This window comes from Hippocampus zosterae, chromosome 1, assembly GCF_025434085.1.
Source record: "Hippocampus zosterae strain Florida chromosome 1, ASM2543408v3, whole genome shotgun sequence".
Classification (NCBI taxonomy): Eukaryota; Metazoa; Chordata; class Actinopteri; order Syngnathiformes; family Syngnathidae; genus Hippocampus; species Hippocampus zosterae.
Genome location: NC_067451.1, coordinates 3,425,867 through 3,446,705, shown reverse-complemented (window position 1 = coordinate 3,446,705; position 20,839 = coordinate 3,425,867). Strand labels below are relative to the sequence as shown.

Here is a 20,839-nt window from a genome sequence, read left to right as displayed (position 1 = left end):
GTGTGTGTGTGCAGGTACGATTAATTACAGCCCCAAAGTAGTGACATACAAATATTTGTGTGACATTTAAAGAGCACCCGCACCCCAACTGCCCCCCAGGACCCATTCAGCGAGCACAAAAAGAGTCAAACAATTCCGCCTTTGCAGCGACTTGTCCAACACACACACAGACGTCAGGTGCCCCTCTTCACCCTCCAAAGGGATTTGCAGCTTTAAAACAGAGAGAATAAAAAAGGTTTCTTTTTCAACGTGAACAAATGTACGATTGTTATTTTTCTAGAAGCGGACAGCTGACGCACGTTGTTGACTCTTTAATAAAGGCATCCTTACAAAAGTGCTTGTTTTTGTCCCCATTTGAAGCACCTTGTGACAGGAGAATTGATTTCAATGTATTTGAATGAGTGGTCCCCGCCCCCCAATGAAAACTGCAATGACATACAATAGCTTAGCCCTTCAGTTTGCTGGCTTAATATTAAATAGCATCTAAGTCGTGGGTGCTTTAACCCTTGAATTGACGGCCTGAACAAAAGCCTGCAGAAACGCATGAAGAAATAATGCAATGGCACTCGGTGACAAATTCTTCATCTTCTGCATAGAACGACTAATATTAGTGCTGCACTGATGATCTGATGAGCTGTCTTGTTTGCGTTTTAACAAAACAAAAAAACAACCATGTATAGTAAGCCGTTTTGAGACGACAACAACGACCAGCCAAAAAAACAACCGTGTATAGTAAGGCGTTTTTAGCCGAAACAAAACAACCGTGTGTAATAAGGCGTTTTTAGCCGAAAAAAATGACCATGTAATAGTAAGGCATTTTTGGACGAAATTTTTAGCCTAAAAAAACGACCATGTAAAGTAAGGCGTTTTAACCCGAAAAAAACGACAATGTATAGTAAGGCCTTTTAACCCCCCAAAAAACGACCATCTATAGAAAGGTGTTTTAACCCTAAAAAAAACGACCATGTATAGTAAGCCGTTTTTAGCCGAAAAAAACAACCATGTATACTCAGGTTTTTTTGGACGAAAAAAAACGACCATGTAGTAAGGCATTTTTGGACGAAATTTTTAGCCGAAAAAAACGACCATGTATTGTAAGGCGTTTTTAGACGAAAAAAAACCGACCATGTATAGTAAGCCGTTTTTAGCCGAAAAAAACAACCATGTATACTCAGGTTTTTTTGGACGAAAAAAAACGACCATGTAGTAAGGCATTTTTGGACGAAATTTTTAGCCGAAAAAAACGACCATGTATTGTAAGGCGTTTTTAGACGAAAAAAACGACCATGTAGTAAGGCATTTTTGGACGAAATTTTTAGCCGAAAAAAACGACCATGTATAGTAAGGCGTTTTTAGACGAAAAAAAAACGACCATGTATAGTAAGCCGTTTTTAGCCGAAAAAAACAACCATGTATACTCAGGTTTTTTTGGACGAAAAAAAACGACCATGTAGTAAGGCATTTTTGGACGAAATTTTTAGCCGAAAAAAACGACCATGTATTGTAAGGCGTTTTTAGACGAAAAAAACGACCATGTATAGTAAGGCGTTTTTAGACGAAAAAAAACCGACCATGTATAGTAAGGCGTTTTTAGCCGAAAAAAAAGACCATGTATAATAAGGCATTTTTAGCCAAAAAAAAACACCATGTACAGTAAGGTGTTTTTAGACGAAAACAACGACCATTTATAGTAAGGCGTTTTTAGACGAAAAAAAACCACCATGGTCATTTTTTTTCGTCTAAAAACGGCTTACTATACATTGTCGTTTTTTTCATCTAAAAACGCCGTACTATACATGGTCGTTTTTTTCGGCTAAAAACGCCTTACTATACATCACTGGTGTCAAACTCGTTTCACATGGTGGGCCACATAAGGCCTTGGTAGATGTCAAGTGGGCCGGACCATTAAAATGATACCATACTTTGCTATAAACAACCAAAACAATATGTCTTTCCTTTATTTTGGTATAAAGAAGCACAAGAACATTTGGAAAATGTTGAAATTTAATGAATGTATCTTTTACAAAACATTTCATGAAGCACCTTACATTTCTTTCAACAAATGTGCAATTTACTTTTATCATTCACATATATGCATTGCAACTGATCCCATTGATTGTACAAACTTTAACAAGTAATTGGTATTGAAAAATATAGTAATGCACTTTATGATTAAACAAAATTTATAAAGAAAGGAAGTTGTAAAACAAGGATGTGTGTTGAAAAAATACAAACTGCATTTAAGGGTGGCTCAATACTGGCTGGCCATATACGGTTGTAAATTTATTTCTGGCTGCAAACTCCACAACTGGCCCTCATCTGGTTTGCCAGAGTCAAGCCAGTGCCTCCTTTGCCCCTCCTGGACCGTGTTCGGCCCACATGCATTATGCCAGTGGGCCAACTCAAGGCCACCTGTGCCAGCTTCATGCCGAATCCGGGCCAGATGCCTTTGCTGACTGGGTGGCTAATGCGCTAGCTTTCCCAAGTCAAACGATATTTTTTCGCAGTGTCCAAGCAACGTTAACCCCACATTGCACGACTGTGGAAAGCTCTTTTTGCTGCGTCCATAGCACGCGTGTGTGTGATGCTCATATTGCCAAGAGAGACGTGAGGGTTTTTTCACACAAAGCCTTTGTGTGGGCCGCACTGCTGAATAGGAACCGGCTCTCATCTTTTCTCTCTCGCGCATGCCGCATCAAGCTCCCCTCCACCAACTCAGTGTCAACTTGTGCGATGAGACACGCGCTCTTCTGCCAGGATACGTGGATGTGCGCCGACGTACGTCACCGGGTGCCGGCTGTCCTTTTGGCAGGCAACAGCAGCACGCTCAATTGTATCTTAAAAAAAAAAAGCTGGAGATCAGTTACTAGCGTCTCCCATTGCAAAAGGACAACATTAAAGTGGAGTACGGTCAAGAATCTTTAAATCATACATATCAAATTTTACATCAAGGATTTCATACAATATGGTGGGATTTTGTGAGTCACGTGGCAAGAAGGGCGAGACGGGAGACAGGAGTGCGTACGCGAGCAAATCTCCAAAGTCCAACAATTCCACGGCAGCGCAGAAGTAGCTTCAGCAATGGCACATCAACGGTAAAGTAAACATGCTACTTAAGTTAATATAACCTACCACTGCGAGTTACAATGAATTGCAATACACCCCCCCCCCCCCCGCGGTAAACGTTTCATTTCAGTGAACAAAAGAAAACAAGATAGATACTTCACAAGCACATCCAACCACTAACTGTACAGTCCCAACTGACACCCAGAGACAATCAACAGGCAAACTGGCTAAGGTGTAGCCAGCTAGCTAGCTATCGATGAGCCAACGATGGTCAAATACAAACGCTCATTGTCTGACACGCAGGCCATTCAAAGTCACAGATACTACAGTGTAGAACTTGAGGATAGTGCACAAAAAGAATAGCTAGTCACATGCATATTTTGTTGTGGAATTATGCATATCAGAATCAGAATCAGAATCATCTTTATTGGCCAAGTATGTAGAACACACAAGGAATTTGTCTCCGGTATAACACGCTGCACTAGTATCATCGTAAACAACAAAATCATTGAACCATTTTAGAGTAACCACTAGTTTTGAAGTACCATTTTGTACTTATTTTTGTACAAATAAACATTCGGTTGCTATTTCGTGGATTTTCATCTATTGTGTGGTGTTCTGTCTCTGAACCCGAGCAATTGATATGTGGTTACTCTATGGTGGGTGGGGGGGTTGTCCACGGATCTTCTCATTCACCAACAACTATGGTAATTGTTCAACAAGTTCAAGATTTTAATTTGCGAATCCATTAAGTGCATCGGCAAACAAACAACTCAGTTGTGTTGTGTGTTCTTTTCACATGCCTCACAACATCCACAACAACAGAAAGGACAAGGAGAAGAATTTGCAACAAGGCACGTCACCACCACGATTTTGACAACTTGTAGTACTACAGTGGCTAGCCGCTAAATTGGTTTCTGCAGTAAGTAACATTGCCGATTTTTTTTTTGTTGCTCACATTTTAAAAACAAGACTAATATGTAAATACTAAAAATCAGTATGTGCGTGTGCGTTTATCCTCAAGGTAATACAACAGATATTACATTAATTTAGACAGACTTTCGTAAGTTCCGTTCCACATTGTTTCAAAGGGCCCCACTTCTTGTTCATGTTTGGACCGCACTTTCCATTTTTTTCTGTGTAGACGGCGCCCTCCTGTGGAATTTAAAATAAGATAAAATGGTACCACAACATGAACGCGTCAAGAAATACCTCTTCCTGTTTATGCTCCATCCTCATTGGTCGAAGTGGTGCCACATTTTCCTCTCTGATTGGTGGCTGAAGAGAGGAAAGCGGAAGTGGTCTCGGCTACAATGAGCCATCGAAAGGTGGATAAAACAATCCGTTGATAAAACTTCAAGCAAGGAAAAAACGAGCGTGTCGGTCGGCCAAACTCAAACAAAGGCGGGCGGAATGACTTTATTGGCCCGTTTTTTGCTTTTGGTGAGCGTCGCTGCTGCTGGAACGGCGGCGAAGAGCGACGGCGACGACGAGTGGGTTCATCTTCCGGACAACTGTGAAGGTAACTGACCATTAACAACCCACAATGCACTTCAAATAACTGGAAACAGCAGATAATTATAATCAATACCCATCACATGCATTCATATCTAATGGTGATTTCTTGAAACATGCACTGAAAATAGAGCATTGGGCAAATACATTTCTGAGACATTAATTGCTCATTTAAAAACTGTAATAAAATTGAAATATTTTATAAATTCAATGCTGTCAATTTGCTTTAATGTGATCGTAACTTATTAATTTTTCAGTGTGCAAGTTTGTCAGCATCGAGATGAAGTCTGCCTTCGACGAAACTGGGAAGACCAAGGAAGTTATCGATCGCAACTACCGCTTCATTGACAGCAAGGGAGCTCCGCCTATTAAATACGTCAAGTCGTAAGTGTGTGGCACCGTCTTTGCATATATGCAAACTCATGTCTCAAATCATCTCTTTAAGCCCGCCTGCCCATTTGTCTGTCTGACTTTCTTTCCCTCCACAGCGACCTGCGCTTCATCGAGGTAGTGGAGAACGTGTGTCAGAGGCTTCTGGAGTACAACCTGCACAAAGAGAGAAGCGGCAGCAATCGCTTCGCCAAGGTTGGTTGCACTTCTGAATCAAGCTATACCTTCTTATTCCTTCTATCAAGAAGCGTTTGTGTACATAGGGCATGTCCGAGACCTTCTCCACCCTTCACGGCCTGGTCAACAAAGGGGTTAATGTGGTCATGGACATTCCGTATGAGCTGTGGAACGAGACGTCAGCGGAGGTTTCTGACCTCAAGAAGCGGGTAAATATGTGCATACCGGGGATCAATAAAAGATAGCTCGAAATGAGTCCTAAGCGCAACGTGTGTGTGTTAGTGCGACGTGTTGGTGGAGCAGTATGAGGACGTTATTGAAGACTGGTACAAAGGTAGCCAGGAAGAAGACTTGACGACCTACTTGTGTGAGAAGCATGTGCTCAAAGGAAAGGACACAGGTGACACACACACACACACACCATAAGGACAGGACATGTCCCGCTGAGGCCTAACGACTGTACATTCTTTGCCCAGCCTGCTTGAAGGAGGAGTGGACTCCCAAAAAGAAGGGAGACCAGGCTGCTATTACAGAAGAGAAGAGGAAGAAGAAGAAGAAAAGTGAAGGAAATGACAGCAAAAAGAAAAAGGAGAAGAAAGTGAAGAAGGCTGCAGCGGGAAGTATGGAGGGAGTCCAGCCTCAGGCGCCTCTGTCTGGGATGAAGACGGAGCTCTGAGGACTCTGGAGAATGCTTGCAGAAACTTTTGTTACAATGAAGAAACAATTTCTCCTATGCTGTACTTTAATTTTAATGTCATGTTGGATGCGTGTTCTCCAAGCTGCTATTTAAGATACATGTGAATTTCCTCGTGCGTGTGTGTTGTTAAAAAATGAGCTTGGTATGGCATTTGTTTTTCAATAAAGTTTTACTTAAAAAAAACAATTTCCCATCACCCGTGATAGAGGAAAATCCGCATAATAGAGAATATACTGTATATTACATATTTTTTATACTATTACCTCTCATATGCTTCAAATACATTTAAACGTTCAAGTATAATTGTATTGTATTCCTTTGCGCCTGTTCTTACATCTGGTAGCACAGTTCTCGACAAAAAAAAAACAAAAAAATGATTACCCAAAATTGTTAGTCGCTCCCGAGTTTTACTGTTAAACGGATTTCAAAGAAGTATGAAACACCGAAGTGTTCTTCCACCCTACGTAATTTTGTCTAACGAGTGTCCGCTAATTTAATGCTAATGTAAGCTTTTGTTAAATTGTTAATTATTATCATTTTATATTCATGCATTATATTCTTTTATGTTAGTTACCTTAATTATGCTCTGTTTAATACGTCCTGAAATATTCTTAGGTTGCTTACGTGTGATTGGAGAAGAAAAACAGGAAGGCGGGTCGTTACCGGAAGGGGGAGTGTTGGTTAGAGCGTTAGCGGGGAGCGGTTGAGCAGAGAAAAAAATAAAAAGAAAAAGAGCTGTGTTCAAACGAAGTCGTCCTTTCCTTTTGCCCATTCTAGAGCAGTCCATTCAAAACCTGCGAACCCCTCAACTTACACTAACATACATTTGAATAAATACCACGCCAATTAGCGAAGGGTTCCCTAGGGTGTTGTGTAAAACTGACATCACAAAGAATAATACAACACCAAATCATCCATATCTATCAAGCCACGTAATTTCGTCTGACGAACATTTGCGCTAATTAGCGGAGGCTTCGGTGTAAAACAACGAGACGCAACCCCGGGGTGTTATGTAAAACTAACATAAAATAAAGCACAACTAAACAAACGCCAAAATGTTATACGGAATTATAAATTTTCGTCTCACCAATGTCCGCTGGTTTCATGTCAACATAGTTTGGGTAACACAAATGAGCATAAATACTACTAATTGGCGATTTGTTCACTAAAATCGAAGCAATCCTGTGGTGTTGTAATGTCAACATTTGACCTCTGGGGGGAGGTAGAGCTAAACATGAACGATCCAGGGACAACGTAATGTCATTTCATCCCCACTCGAGCAAGCCAGTACAGTATTCTATTCCAACAATTGATGCCAAACTCAGTGGGGCTTTGCCCAATTGTATCCATCTTTTAACTTCCTATCACGTCCAAATGTCACAAAACCATCGCTACTAAACAAAAACACAATTTAAAAGCATCCAACTGTGCCACAAACTAGCTTTAGCAGTTCACACTCAAATTAAATACAGTAAAATGTTCAAACGTGTTCAAATAAAGATCTCACATTGGGTATTGTGCTCAAATAAAGATTCCACCACCAAGAGTGAGTCTAGGGCACATTGAAGGCGAGCGCAATGAAGACAAACGACGACCATAAACAACGCCTGCAACAATTGATACCATATCATCCATTTTGGTTTACTTTTGAACTTGAGGGTGACTGAACACTTTGCAAACTGGACCCTCCCTATGAGAGCATCACCTTCATCCATATTCGTTGTACACCTGCCAAAACAGGTTTGACCATGCTGAAATATCACTGGAATCCCATCCAAACGTTTCACAAAGATACAAAAAGAAGTACTTTGAGCAATATTAGTTGTAAATCAGCGGTTCTATGAGCTGTTATTAGTTAATATTAGCCGCTTACTGCCGGAAGAAAGCTGGGATAGGCTCCAGCACCCACCGCAACACTTGTGAGGATAAAGCAAAGCGGAAAATGGATGGATGGATTAATTGTAAATCAACAACAAAATGATACCTGGTGATTGAAAGCAGCATTTGAATGCTATCGCTAGCTGTTGAGCTGAATGCTATCGCTAGCTGTTGAGCTAGCTAGCTTGCAGCTTTTGACTCAATCGTGCGTCACTTTCATAAGTGCTTCCTATTTTTGCCATCTTTATAACATTGAGTGCATTTCTACTGTAGCCGTCCATTGTGCTTTTCGTGTTGGATTAAATTAAATTAAATAGATGGACAATTTTGCATTGTTTTGTTCCGGTGAGTGCTTCATGAGATTTGATAGCAGATGTCAGCATATGGTGAATTAATGTGCGGTGTTAGTTCACCATTTACTGGCACCAATGTAAAGTCATGGTGAGAAGGATTGGCATTAGCCAAGGAAAAGATTGCGGGTTGCATAAATCAGCTGATTTCACTGCCGGCAAGAGACCCAGTTCATACATTCGTGTTTATTGATTATTTTACTGTCGACCTAAAACAATTAAGCAAAGAGAAATACATGTGTATTTAAAAATCCATAAATTTTTGCTTAAGAATGCCCTTGCTAGCTTAACGCTAAAACATAATGGATAACACTATTGTTGGGCTAGCACTTAGCATCGGTAGTTGCGGGTGTTATAAAGCCTAATTTGAACGCAAATAGTACGGCCAGACATGATCACAAAATTGGCAGGCAGTTTTATTCTTTATCCTCTGTGAATCGTGACTAATATAAAACTATTTATTGACGCACACATTAAAAAAATAATAATAATTAAAAAGGGCATTTGCTACAGTGGGAACGACACTGTCACACTGCATGCGCCTTTGTCACCAGCTCACCACTGTCGCATCTCTGTGCCACAAGGGAGCCCATACGCTAATGTGCTAATCGCCGGGCTACATGGCATTTGGAGCAGAAAGGTGTGACATGCAAGCTTTCACACTGGCCAGGCATTTGCATACACACACACACACACACAAGTGTACACACTCCTCCGGGCCTGCCATGAATAACAGCTGACCTTTGCACATTTAGGCTGCGAAATGACAGCGAGGCGAAAAGGGAGGGCATTGTTATCACACCTCCCTCTCAAGTCATCTTTGTCTCCCCATCGAAGAAAACAAATAATCACGTTTGTATGTCCCAACGCGCGGCTCGCTTTCACGTACAGTACGTCGTGTTGGTGATTTGCGTCACCGCCCGCCATCCATCAAGTGAGCGGCGCCGGCCGACAGGAAGAACGAAAGCACAAATCCTGCCGACACGCAGTCATTTATTTGACACCGCGTGTTTCTTTTTCAACATTTTCTCAGGTCCGCTCTTGTTGGATTTCGTCATATTTCGGACTCGGTGTTTCTCGTTCATGATTTTGTGACACTGCCTGCTATCCATCAGGTGAAGGTGGGTGAACGACACCAGGAAGAAGAAAGGACTGATGGCCGCCAAGAGTGTTTATTTGGAGTGCACGCGAGTGAGTGTGTGTGTGTGTGTGAGGAGAAGGGACATCATTGTGAGCACCTTTATGGAGGAAAGGTTTATTGGGTTTGACACGCACGTGCGCAAACACACACATTATCTTCTCGGGCTCTGTTTTGGGAGGAAATTCCCATTCTAATTTTTCTGATGAAGCCTCTAATGAAGACGAATGAAGTTTTTTACATCCGCAAATTGTTTTGGGAAGTGGCAAGGGTCTGTCTTGTGCGTGTGTGTGAGAGAGACAGAGACAGACAGTCAGAGAGACAGACAGACAGAAACACACACACACACACACACACACACACACACACACACACACGTGTATAAATATATATTGATATATAGGTGGCACGGTAGTCGACTGGTTAGCAATGATGGAAATTCCGTCCCTGGGACGGGGCGGTATGGTCCATTGTCCATCTGTCCGTCACGGTCACTGAACCGGTCGCCAGCCAATCGCAGGCCACATATCGACGAACAACCATCCGCGTTCACACTCGCACAAAGGAACAATTTGGAGTGTTCAATCAGCCCGTCGTGCCTGTTTTTGGAATCTGGGAGGAAATCGGAGTACAAACTCCACACAGGGAGGCCGGAGCTGGAATTGAACCCGGTACCTCTGCACTCTGAGGTCAACGCGCAAACCACTGGTCCACCGGGCCGCCAGCTAATGTTGAGTTGCTTAATTTTTTTTTTTTTTAAACAGATGTTATTTTTGTTTTGATTGATGGCTTATTATTGTCTTATCTACAACAGCCAATCAAGGCGTTCCTGAAAATAAGGTTCGGTCGGCAGGCGTAGATGCGATGAATAAATCAGTGCTTGCATGCAAGAGTCTTGCACATTTTTCAACGTTTGCAAGGCACATGTCATGTGTTTTGTATTTTATGGACGATGCGTATCTCTCATGAAGTGACAGAAGCTTTGAAGCGAGTGCCTCTGTAGAGAGGAAAACACCCGAAAGTCCCTAATACAGTAAGTACAGTGTAATAAATCGGATGTTTATTGTACTACAGATTAATTTATGACTTGTTTGTAAAAAAAAAAAAAAAAACATGGGAAGAAGACATTGAACAAAGTTGCCTATTAAATCGCAATATTGAGGTGGCAAAAAAAACTTCAATTCGCTTTTTCAAAATGCTTCAGCGCTAGCCGTTACCTTGGTTACCGCGACACCTTGAAGCATTTGTTGGTTGTCCCCCCACACCCCTCTCCGTCATTTTCTCCCGCATGGTTACTCACATCCTTCACGCCGTCACCTCTTCATCATCTCTCGTCCATCCCTCTTCATCGCGGCGCTGCTCAGTGGGGGGGGGGGGGGGGGCGCTCAGCTCTCGCGGCTTCCATTAGAGGGGGCAAATGGAAAAAGTGACATCAGCTATTTGGTCAAAGCGATGGAGACGGAGAGCCGGAGGAAGGAGGAGACACCGGCGGCTGAGGAAAGGCCGCGCGTTGGCCGGCGAGGGCGGAAGGAAAAGAGCGGCGAGTGCGCGGCGGCCCGTCGTCGTCGTCGTCGTCGTGTATATTTGCGGTCACAAAGAGAAAAGCCAAAGAGAAACAAAGCGAGCGTCACTTCTATCTACACACATGAACCATTCTTGTACATTTTAAATTCACAAAGAACAGACAAGAAGAGGTCGCACTGGCAAAAAAGTGCGGGTGACAAAAGTTACAAAGTGGAGCCGCCGGGGGGGGGCGGGGGGGGGGGGCGCTTGAATTGCTCGTCTGCTGGGCAAAAGGAAGAAAACGAAAAGTGCTACTCAACTCACGCGGCAAATGACTACTTCCTGCTCACGTTGAGAATTTTTAGAATATTCTAAAAATCAAAAGTGTAAAAAAGGGCTGTTTTTTTTGTTTTTTTTAAATATGTCCTTCAAGGTGATAGAAAACACTTCAGGGAGTCCAAGACGAGCAGGTGGATTTTTTTTCCCAACACTTTCTTTTTGGAAAGAAGAAAAAAAAATGTCATGAAACAGAAGCCCCCCCTTCACCCCTACCCTTCCCCATATTCCAGAAAGTTCTTTTTTTAACAGTCTCCTTCCGGCGCCGATGAGCCGATTCCCGTCCAATCCGAGCGGGGCCAGCCAATGAGGTGGACTCAAGTCGCGCCAAATCCGGCGCTTTTGAGCGTGCGTAAATAGAACGAGGTCACGTTTTGGTCCGCTCGGCCTTGACGTCCGTCCGTCCGTCCATCCATCGACGTCCCGGCATGCTTCGCACGGCCACCGAAGGGACACAGGATGAAGTTGTGTTGCACAAAGAGGAATGAATGATTATTGTTGTTTTCAGGTTAGGGCGGGGGGTCGGGGGGGGGGGGGCTTGATAATGATGCGATGGTGGGGTTGAAGTGTCGGGGGCGGGGCTCCAGCACTCTAGAACATGATGGTGGTCTTCAGGAAAGCCCGAGATTCTGATTTGAAAGGAAAATAAAAAGCATCAGGAACATGTACCGCTACATATACGCACGTACAGTATTTGTCAATATTTTTTAACGACACACACGCGCACACACACACACCACAGAATCTAAAAATCGGGGGTAAATGCCACCTTGCCGGCTCCTTTCCCTTTCTGGCTGTGATCTCAGATCCTCTTTGCAGCCTTCCTTTCCCCCCTGCGGTGTCATTGTTTTCTGCCAACGTTGCAAACTGTTTACATTTTCTGCATTAACGGCGGCCATCATGCCGTCCCGCTCTCTCCTCCGCCACTGACAGGACATCGTTTTTTTTTTCCGACAATGTTCTCAGGTTTCCGACTCGCCTGCGTCCCTCTCATCTGCTGCCCTTCGCTATTTTTAACAAGCAGCACCCGCCCAGCTCCCACACCCCCCCACCCTCACACTCTTTTTGCAATGCAGCATCCCTCCCATTCCTCACCTCCCGTCCTCTATCTGTTACACTCAGGTTATTTTTATCCTGACCCGGTCGTCTTCCGCCCGGTGTAAAAGGTGTTTGGACACGGCAAATTCCGTTCCGCCGGCCTCTCCAAGACGTGATAATAAAGAGCTGAATGGTGGAGCAATAATCGATAGATTAAAAAAAATAATAATAATAATAATACCCACATGCATATATTCTTTATCCTCGACACAAATCGACAAATATTACAGCATCCTACTGAGTCACTTTAACGGAAGAAGACTCTTCTTCCTTTGAGTCTCTTTACCGCCTCCCGGTGGTCACGGTGGGTACACAAGCTGCAGCATGATGGTTGAATTCTTTACAGTCCAGACATAATTTAATGTCATGACGCTCCGCTGTTACAAAGTACAAGATTGCCAGCAATTGGCATGGAGTCACAAGCGTGGTTGCCACAGTCTCGTTTCTTTACCGTCACGACTCGTAATCGTCATTAGGAGGCAAACGCGGCAAGTGAAAAATGGCGCTGACCCGCCTTGTTAAAGACTATCAGCAGGTTGCTGTAAATGTCAGCGGGTTTGGCAACAAGGTCACATTTTTCAAACCCCCCTCACCTCCCCCACCCAGCGCCTCCCTTTGCCTCCTCTTCATCGGTGCATTTTTAGTTGCAACCTTTCCAATAAAAGCTCCTCTTCCTCCCCGCGTCTCTTCTGATTCTAATGCCACCTCTTTCTTTGTATTCAGCACTTTTCTCTCCACTCGTTAATTAAGAGTGCGGAAGGTGAGAGGCGAGGGAGGTTGCTGCGCATTAAAATCACTGTAGGTGCAAAACGCTTTTATGGCGGCGGGCACGAACGTGCGTGCGTGCGTACGGCAGCAAACGAGTCCTACTGGGCCAATCAACATTAATGACATCAGGTGGGTCCGCAAACGTGCGGCGGCCGGAGAGTGCGGATCTAAACGGGTGTAAAGAGGAGGGAGGGCTCATTCCACTTGGGTCTCACCCAGATGTGGATCAAACTCGCTCGCGCACGCACGCAAGGTGGGTGGAGCTGAGCGATTTGAAAGCGAGCTTCTCAATGTCAGCTGGGATTGAGCTCAGCTGGTACAAGAAGGACAACACACACCTACCAACACGCACGCACGCTCGCGCCTAAACGGCTAAATCCTAAAGACGAGGACCGGTACCGGTCCGTGGATCATTTGGTACCGGGACGCACAAAAAGAAAAAAAAAAACGTACATTACAGCCAACTTAATTTTTATTTATTTCAGAATCTGGAAGATGTTTTATTTTGAAAAATGACCAGGATTCTCTGTCAAATCGGTACGTCGCTCTTGACGCAGGTCAAGTGATAATAATTCATTCATTCATCTTCCTAACCGCTTGATCCTCACTAGGGTCGCCGGAGGTGCTGGAGCCTATCCCAGCCGTCTTCGGGCAGTAGGCGGGGGACACCCTGAATCGGTTGCCAGCCAATCGCAGGGCACACAGAGACGAACAACCATCCACGCTCACACTCACACCTAGGGGCAATTTGGAGTGTTCAATCAGCCTGCCACGCATATTTTTGGAATGTGGGAGGAAACCGGGGGCGGCCCGGTAGTCCAGTGGTTAGCACGTCGGCTTCACAGTGCAGAGGTACCGGGTTCGATTCCAGCTCTGGCCTCCCTGTGTGGAGTTTGCATGTTCTCCCCGGGCCTGCGTGGGTTTTCTCCGGGTGCTCCGGTTTCCTCCCACATTCCAAAAATATGCATGGCAGGCTGATTGAACACTCTAAATTGTCCCTAGGTGTGAGTGTGAGCGTGGATGGTTGTTCGTCTCTGTGTGCCCTGCGATTGGTTGGCAACCGATTCATGGTGTCCCCCGCCTACTGCCCGAAGACGGCTGGGATAGGCTCCAGCACCCCCCGCGACCCTAGTGAGGATCAAGCGGTTGGGAAGATGAATGGGAGGAAACCGGAGCACCCGGAGAAAACCCACACAGGCCCGGGGAGAACATGCAAACTCCACACAGGGAGGCCGGAGCTGGAATCGAACCCGGTACCTCTGCACTGTGAAGCCGACGTGCTAACCACTGGGCCGCAAGTGATAATAAGATCCCGCTAAAATGAAATCCGGGAGCGAGCAAAATGAGTACAACTTCTTTGGAAAGTTTCTTTGACAAGGGGAAAAAGGCCCATTTTTTTTTCATGCATTTTGTATTTGCGACGTAACTTATTTTGAGAGCACGTTTAAACGTTACCATGGCGACCAGAGAAGTGCTGCGGCCAGATTGGACGTTCCTCTCGTCCATGTTTCGTGTTTATTACTACGTTTCGAAAATATAACCACAGCTTTCATGCAGGTCATATCAGATTATTTTGTTGTATTTATCCATCACACCTGGAAGGCCGGTGCCTGGAAATATTGTGTGACATGAAAGCGCTGCCTGGGGCAGAAAAGGTTGCGGACCGCTGACCTATAAGGATACCAAAACCTGCTTCCTGTCAACGCTTACCAGTGCCTGAGCACACTCACGCACATGATGTGCTTGCTACACTGCACAAGCGCGTGTGTGTGTGTGTGTGTATGTGCACCTTGCACAGTGCCGTTGTCTTCCTGGTTCCCGTTCAGCTCCCCCTGCTGGTCGGATGCGGCATCTGCGCAAGACAAAAAAAGTGCGTGAATAAAAGACTTCATTCATCCGTTTTCGTGCGACGTCAAAATGTGCTCCAGGTCTCGGTTATTATTATTTTTTTTTTTTGGTGCACCAGACGAAGGAGTCGCAAAGTACCTGCGATGTTGTCGTCAGCGGCGTGCAGCGGCTCCGGCGAGGATGAGGACGAATGTTTCAGGGCGTCGTCCCCCCGCTCCCGCCGCTTGGATTCGAAATCGAGCGCCTCCTGCAGCTTCCGCTTGGCCTTCTTCTCTTTCTTCAGACGTTTCTGGATGGACGCTGCGGGCAGAGCGGGGGAGGGGGGGGGGGTGACCGTTTGGGACTCGACTCGAATTTCCCAGAATGCCTCGGGACTGCTCGCACACGGGCCAGCCTTCCGGAATGCATTCAAAACATTGACGTGCGCGCCGGAGACCTCTGCTCTGCAATTCCGAGGTCAGCTGGCGCTCCAGACTCTCTCTCATCTCCCGTTCGCGGTAGAGCTCCATCTTCAGCTCCCTCTTCTCCGCCTGGATCTGCTTGTCCTGCACGCGGGCGTTCTCCACCGCCACCTTCAGGAGGCCCTGAAAGGCACACGCGGGCGGCGCCTCGTTCAAGGGTGCACGCGGGACGGAAACGAAGAGCAAGCGGGCTGCTCTTACCTGGATGTTGGTGAGGAGCGTCTCGACGGACGACAGGCTGTCGGCGAACAGGAACGGGGCAGGGAAGCCGGGAGGCAGGCCTCGTCCTAGCGAGGGTTCGTCTTCTATGAGCGAAACAAACACGGCATGGAGAATACTTCAAGGATGGTACTTTATAAAGAGAAAGTAATGAGATGAATAGAAATCAAAAGATATAAGGGTCACACGGACAAGTCTCGACTTCTCTTTCGGCTTATCAGTGCGGCACTAATAAGAGTCGTGCTGCCCACAGGGTAAAGAAGAAATGAGTGGGAGTCCTGTCATATTGTCGATGGACGTCGAAAGCGCAGCAACAGAGGTAAGCGCTGAAAAGCGAAGCCATTTGCTTGTTTTAAATAGACGAGGTGCCATCGTCTTTGTTTTGAGTTGAGCTTAGGGCCAACAAAAACTTTTTGGGGGGCGGAGGGGATGAATTGTTCCCTATCTGTCAATTATAGCATCGCAACTCTGCGCTCGCAAGTCAATGGGAAAAAAAAAAAAAAAAAAACATCATTATATATATCTTCGGGCCACTCCAGTTCACTTTTTCCTCACAAACACGCTCGCACGCCGGCACACACACAGAGAAGTTGTGAAGACGCGCGTGTTTACTAAGGTGGAGAAGTCAATGATGCAGCATCACGGATCAATTACGTTTGACACACGCGCGCCTCATTAGTATTCAGACGATCACGTGAGGTGCTAATTGGCAGGGATTAAAGACACCCTTGATTTGAGTGCGTGCATGCGTGTGTGTGTGTGTGTGTGTGTGTGTGAGAGATTGCGCTCATTGCTAGTGCGTCACAGTGTCTGCTCAGCCCTTAATGCCTAACACACTGACAACTGAGTTAACTCTGCTGTGAAATTAACGCTGATGAAGATGCACTCTCGAGCGCTCACACACACACACACACACACACACACACACGCATGTGTGTGCTAATCTCCGATCTGACTCTTCTTCGTACTTTTCCTCCTCCAATACGTGCGCTTATCATCTTCTCGCTGTTTGGAAGAGGCGGTAATCGAGGAAGGTGTCGCATTGCCAAGGATGGAAAATAGCGGGCGTGCTTTTAGCGCGACACCTCTTGACCCCTTTTAGCCCTGTCTCGTTCACTGAACTGCGCACGCACGCACACACACACACACACACACACACACACAAGTATCCTCATCGGTCTGATTGATGGCTCGGAGACAGGTGATCAATAGGAGTGGCGGAACATCCTGACACTTCAGATGTAAGCATGCGCATGCACTTGTGTCTGTGTGTGTGTGTGTGTGTGTGTGTGTGCGAATGCAGCAGATGAAGTGAGTGAGGCTGATTTGTCAGTTGTCAGAAGGAAATGGGTGAGGGGTTTGGATGAAGGTGCATAAAAGGCAGAATATCTCGACATGGAAAGTCTTGTGTGTGTGTGTGTGTGTGTGTGTGCATTTGGGCGCACGTGTGCGTGTGTGGTCAAACCTTTGTCCTTTGAGATTTTCTTGATGGGTGTTGCGACGTTGCCCAATGGAACATCTGCATCAGCCGACAGCAGGCCTGGAGACGCAAAACCACGATCAGTCTGTGTGTGCACGTGTGTGTAAAAACAAGTAAGACTCTCCGTTAAAACTCGGGCTCCATTTAGCTCCTCCCCCTCATCCAAAGGCAGCCTCTTGGTCGAGCTGTATCACTTCAACAGAGTTCTTCTACCACGTTTGATGGCTCATAATTACTGTGCTATCGACGCTAATTTCAGTTAGCCCGTTGATGGCATTTCCCATTATGAGGTAGCATTAAGCTAGCGGTCTTTCTTTGGATGCAATTCTATGGTGTGGTTGAACATGTTGGTGTTGAAATATGCATGACGCTCTCTTTTGTCTCCTGCCTCAGCTTAATAATTATCTTCAACTTGAGGTGGCAAAGAAGCAGCTCGCAAGCGTGCACGCACTTATTTTCAGATCTGTTCACGAGTCTTCTTTTTATTTCCGCGTGGAACGCTTTTCCGCGATCAATAAATACAACTTACCGAGTCTTTCCGGCGAGCTGGAGGCGGAGCTACTGGGCTGCGACTGCAGAGGAGTGTTGGTCTCATCGACAGAGGGCGACAGCGATGGGCTGTCGCACAGCCGCTCCTGCCCAAGGCGCACAAATAAAGCAACGGCGACACACGTGCGCACCAAGGTTATCACGTTGGACAAACACGAACAAAACTGCTTCAAACAACAAAGCGTGAGACGGAAAAGTGGTTAGGACTGCACGATTGTCCGTGTTTTTTAATGTTATGTGTTGTGTTTATTATTTGACTTTATGTTAACCGTTTTGTTAAGCGCTTTGTTGACAGCTGCCGCTGTTGTAAAAGCGCGATATAAATCAGCATGTATTGTAAAATAACCAAAGCTCAAATTGAAAACGCATTTTAGTTCCCGGAATAAAATTAAAGGCACTCACGCAAAACAAAGTCTTATGTTCATAAAATTAAATTCAATCAGAGAGAAAATGTCTATTAATTGAATGCATGAGCTTTCGAGGTTGATTTTAAATATTTTTTATAAAAATAAATATAAAATAAAAATATAAAAGAATATTTTAAAATATATAAAAATATTTATTTTTATATTTTTTATGTAAGTTTACTTCAATATCCGCTGGACAGCCGCAGCGACCGGAGAAGGAAGGTCAAACAGATGTATGAGGATTGTAGTTTAATTTACTATAGTACACAATAATCAGTGACCTGTTTTTTTTTTTTTCATCTTGCACTTGACTAATACTTCATATCGTTGCTCTCCCGTGAAACACACATTTTTGTCTTTTTTTTTTCATTACACTGAATTACAAATTCGTTTTTTCCACAGGAGCGCGACAATGTATTAAAACAAAAAAACTAAGACTAAAACAAAAGCATTTAGATATATACAAATATAAATGTGGCTTCTAACTATGATAAGGCCTTTTCCAGACATAGAAAAGCACGCAAGCGGTTTCTACCTTGATGACGGGCGCCCGTTGCGCGTGTATCTGCTGGGCGGCGGCGGCCATGTTGGCGATGGTGTTGAGGTGGTTCATCTGCGACATCGCCATGGCGACGGAGGCGGGCGGCAAGCCCATGGGCAGCAACGGGTGCGGCATCATCATGAAGGGCAGCTCCAGTCCTCAAACAAAGAGACGGCCGCGCAGAAGAGTCAGCCGAGCGAACGCCGCAACGTGGTCGCCGAGCGATTTTTTCGAACAGCTCGAAGATGAGAAATGCGCTGCGGAGGCCGTGACCCGCCGTTGACTTTGTCAAATGGGCGGAGTGGGGTGAAAGATGAAAGGTGAAACCAAGGTGAAATGTTTGGTTTGCTTTCAAAGCCCCTCAAAACCTCTGACCCCATGACACCCCCCCCCCTCACCCTATCGTCTAGCGTGCGCGCAAAGACATCAGCTGCGAGTGCGCGTGTGGTCAACGTGAAACAATAACACTGATTGCTGTTGTCCCGGCGACTCGACACAGACAATCATCAATGTGAGTGTTTGCCGCGTGCGTGTGTGTCAGACACATGACTTGGAATCGCGGGCTAAATGGTGTGTGAGTGTGTTTGTGTGTGAGAGGGAGAGAGATGTTGATGAATTGAGTCATTTAGTTGAGTGTCTGCCGATTAATCCTGGCAGAGTGTTAATACAGGAGATGGCAACGGATTAAATGGCGCGCATGAACTAATATTGACAGCTTTTAGAAACACAAACAGACGAAATCATATAGAAAAAGTTCGCCCATGTGTGTGTGCACGTAGTGTTGCATTTTTGTGTATCATGTGTGTGTGATGTTTGTGTGCGTGTGTATCATCGTGAATGTCGTTTACAGGCGAGTGAATATAAGAGTGGCCGACTGGCGAGCACGTCCGCCTCACAAGTGCAGGGGTCGCAGGTTCGAATCCGAGCCCGTCGCTTCCTGCGCGGAGTCTTGATGTTGTCGTCCCTGTGCCTGCGTGACTTTTCTAGGCGTATAACCGAGGTAACGCGTGTGCATGTCCCGATGAACGTAAATGTGTTTGTGAATTTGTACGTGCGAATCGACGGTCGCAAAGGTAACCCGACACCCGAGGAGTGTGCGCTCGCTCACTGTTGGCGAGCAGCTGCTGCTGCTGCTGTTGATTGACAGCTCCCACAGTCGGGCCCCGCCCTACCGCGCCTCCTCCTGGCGGGATGGCCCCGCCCCCTCCCCCTCCTCCAGGTCCGCCACTTTGGGCTCCGGCGGCCGGGGGGCTGCTCAGTCGCTCCTTGTCCCAGGAGCACTCACTTCCTCCTGGGCACAAAGGAACAAGGCGTGAAACACAACAACTTGCCGCTCAACTTTGTTGTCGTCAATTCTCTCTCTCTCTCTCTCTCCGCCTCGCTCGGCCGCCACCTCGCTCCCTCCGCTTGCCTCTTCTTCCCTCCATCATCCATCTTCATCTCCCTCCATTAGTTTGAATTAGCAGCCGTCTCTCTCTATTATTGCGGAGTGAATTCCCTGCGCCGTGCATGTCCGCTGACGTGTGTGTGTGTGTGTGTGTGTGTGTGTGTGTGTGTTTGAGAGAGACAGCTGGGCCTCATCCCCTCTGCGCTTACACCAGGCAGACAAGAAGTATAAACAGATGGGCAGATGTTCTCTTTCTTTTTCTCTCTTGATATGTACACCTTGTGGCGGCGTCCGCATTCAAATGTCTTTCCCGACAAAAAGCACTACTCTGAGCAGGATTTTTAAATGTACACACAAAAAAAAAAAAAAAAAAAAAAAAAAGGACAAAATGGTCCATCCGGCCATTTGGCAGGTCAGCAAAGGGAATGGCTGGCCTTTCTTTTCGCTTACTGCTTTTTGTTTTGCGTTCTTTCAATAATTCACCACGAGATATAATGGACCCTTTGTTGACTGCACGTCAAGCGTAAACGCACGCATGCACGCCTGACATGTTGTTTGTTTCAATTCAACACGTTATAGAGCATTAAAAAAAAAACAACTACAATATAAACTTTACTATTGACATAATTCAATAGCCTGCATTGAGATTAAAATGTTTTTGCTCTTAGCACAGTTCATTGTGCTGCTCCCTCTGGTGTGTTTAACACAGACAACCAGTCCACGGTCATTCGTTGCAGAAGATAAAGAATACACACCTGCCAGTATTCTCTAGTGTCTGTGTGTGTGCGTGTGTTACCCGCATTGGAGTGCAGGTCATCGTTGTCCGAGTCGTTTCCGTTCTGCAGACTCATCATCATCTTCATCTTGTGCAGCTTCTGGAGCTCGGCCATGGCGGCTGCTGTCAGGCCTGCACGCCCACACACACACACACACACGCACACACCCAGATGCAGGCAGGCAGTCAATATGCGCGCCCTCCTGTCGCCTCCAGGTGGCGTCACCGGGGTGCCGGCGCCGGCTGCCATTGTTGC

At 45.7% G+C, this 20,839-nt stretch overlaps 3 protein-coding genes and 1 long non-coding RNA gene across 6 annotated transcripts in view; 2 read left to right on the top strand and 2 right to left on the bottom strand.

Moving 5' to 3' along the window:
* The window catches only part of trpc5a (transient receptor potential cation channel, subfamily C, member 5a), a 36,578-nt gene extending 36,244 nt beyond the window's left edge, over nucleotides 1-334 (top strand). The window contains 1 exon segment of the mRNA XM_052067046.1: nucleotides 15-334. The gene's annotated coding sequence lies outside the window, so the exon portion shown is untranslated.
* A 3,451-nt stretch (nucleotides 335-3,785) lies between these two features.
* LOC127602012 (uncharacterized) lies at nucleotides 3,786-4,421 on the bottom strand. Its single transcript, XR_007962684.1, has 2 exons — nucleotides 4,279-4,421; nucleotides 3,786-4,221 (listed from the first exon to the last, which is right to left on the bottom strand). It is a non-coding gene; the product is annotated as an uncharacterized LOC127602012 (long non-coding RNA).
* Nucleotides 4,345-20,839, top strand: part of cnpy3 (canopy FGF signaling regulator 3) — a 43,636-nt gene continuing 27,141 nt past the window's right edge. Inside the window, exons 1-6 of one of the 2 annotated variants that reach the window (XR_007962637.1) lie at nucleotides 4,345-4,588; nucleotides 4,839-4,965; nucleotides 5,070-5,166; nucleotides 5,235-5,357; nucleotides 5,431-5,548; nucleotides 5,625-5,961. Coding sequence is in view for 1 of the 2 variants with exons in the window: in XM_052067470.1 (XP_051923430.1) it covers nucleotides 4,480-4,588; nucleotides 4,839-4,965; nucleotides 5,070-5,166; nucleotides 5,235-5,357; nucleotides 5,431-5,548; nucleotides 5,625-5,824 (774 nt within the window). In the remaining variant the exon portion in view is untranslated. Of the gene's footprint in view, nucleotides 4,589-4,838; nucleotides 4,966-5,069; nucleotides 5,167-5,234; nucleotides 5,358-5,430; nucleotides 5,549-5,624; nucleotides 6,032-20,839 lie in introns of those variants that run through there. The other variant, XM_052067470.1, reaches the window with a different exon arrangement.
* LOC127601670 (dachshund homolog 2-like) overlaps nucleotides 10,250-20,839 on the bottom strand; it is a 33,482-nt gene continuing 22,892 nt past the window's right edge. The window contains exons 3-12 of one of the 2 annotated variants that reach the window (XM_052067169.1): nucleotides 20,605-20,715; nucleotides 19,530-19,712; nucleotides 18,416-18,579; nucleotides 17,454-17,559; nucleotides 16,910-16,984; nucleotides 15,427-15,530; nucleotides 15,201-15,348; nucleotides 14,903-15,064; nucleotides 14,706-14,768; nucleotides 10,250-11,679 (exon numbers count right to left, since the gene is read on the bottom strand). In XM_052067169.1, the coding sequence (XP_051923129.1) occupies nucleotides 11,642-11,679; nucleotides 14,706-14,768; nucleotides 14,903-15,064; nucleotides 15,201-15,348; nucleotides 15,427-15,530; nucleotides 16,910-16,984; nucleotides 17,454-17,559; nucleotides 18,416-18,579; nucleotides 19,530-19,712; nucleotides 20,605-20,715 (1,154 nt within the window). In that variant the 3' untranslated portion in view covers nucleotides 10,250-11,641. The remainder of the gene's footprint in view (nucleotides 11,680-14,705; nucleotides 14,769-14,902; nucleotides 15,065-15,200; nucleotides 15,349-15,426; nucleotides 15,531-16,909; nucleotides 16,985-17,453; nucleotides 17,560-18,415; nucleotides 18,580-19,529; nucleotides 19,713-20,604; nucleotides 20,716-20,839) is intronic. The other variant, XM_052067179.1, reaches the window with a different exon arrangement.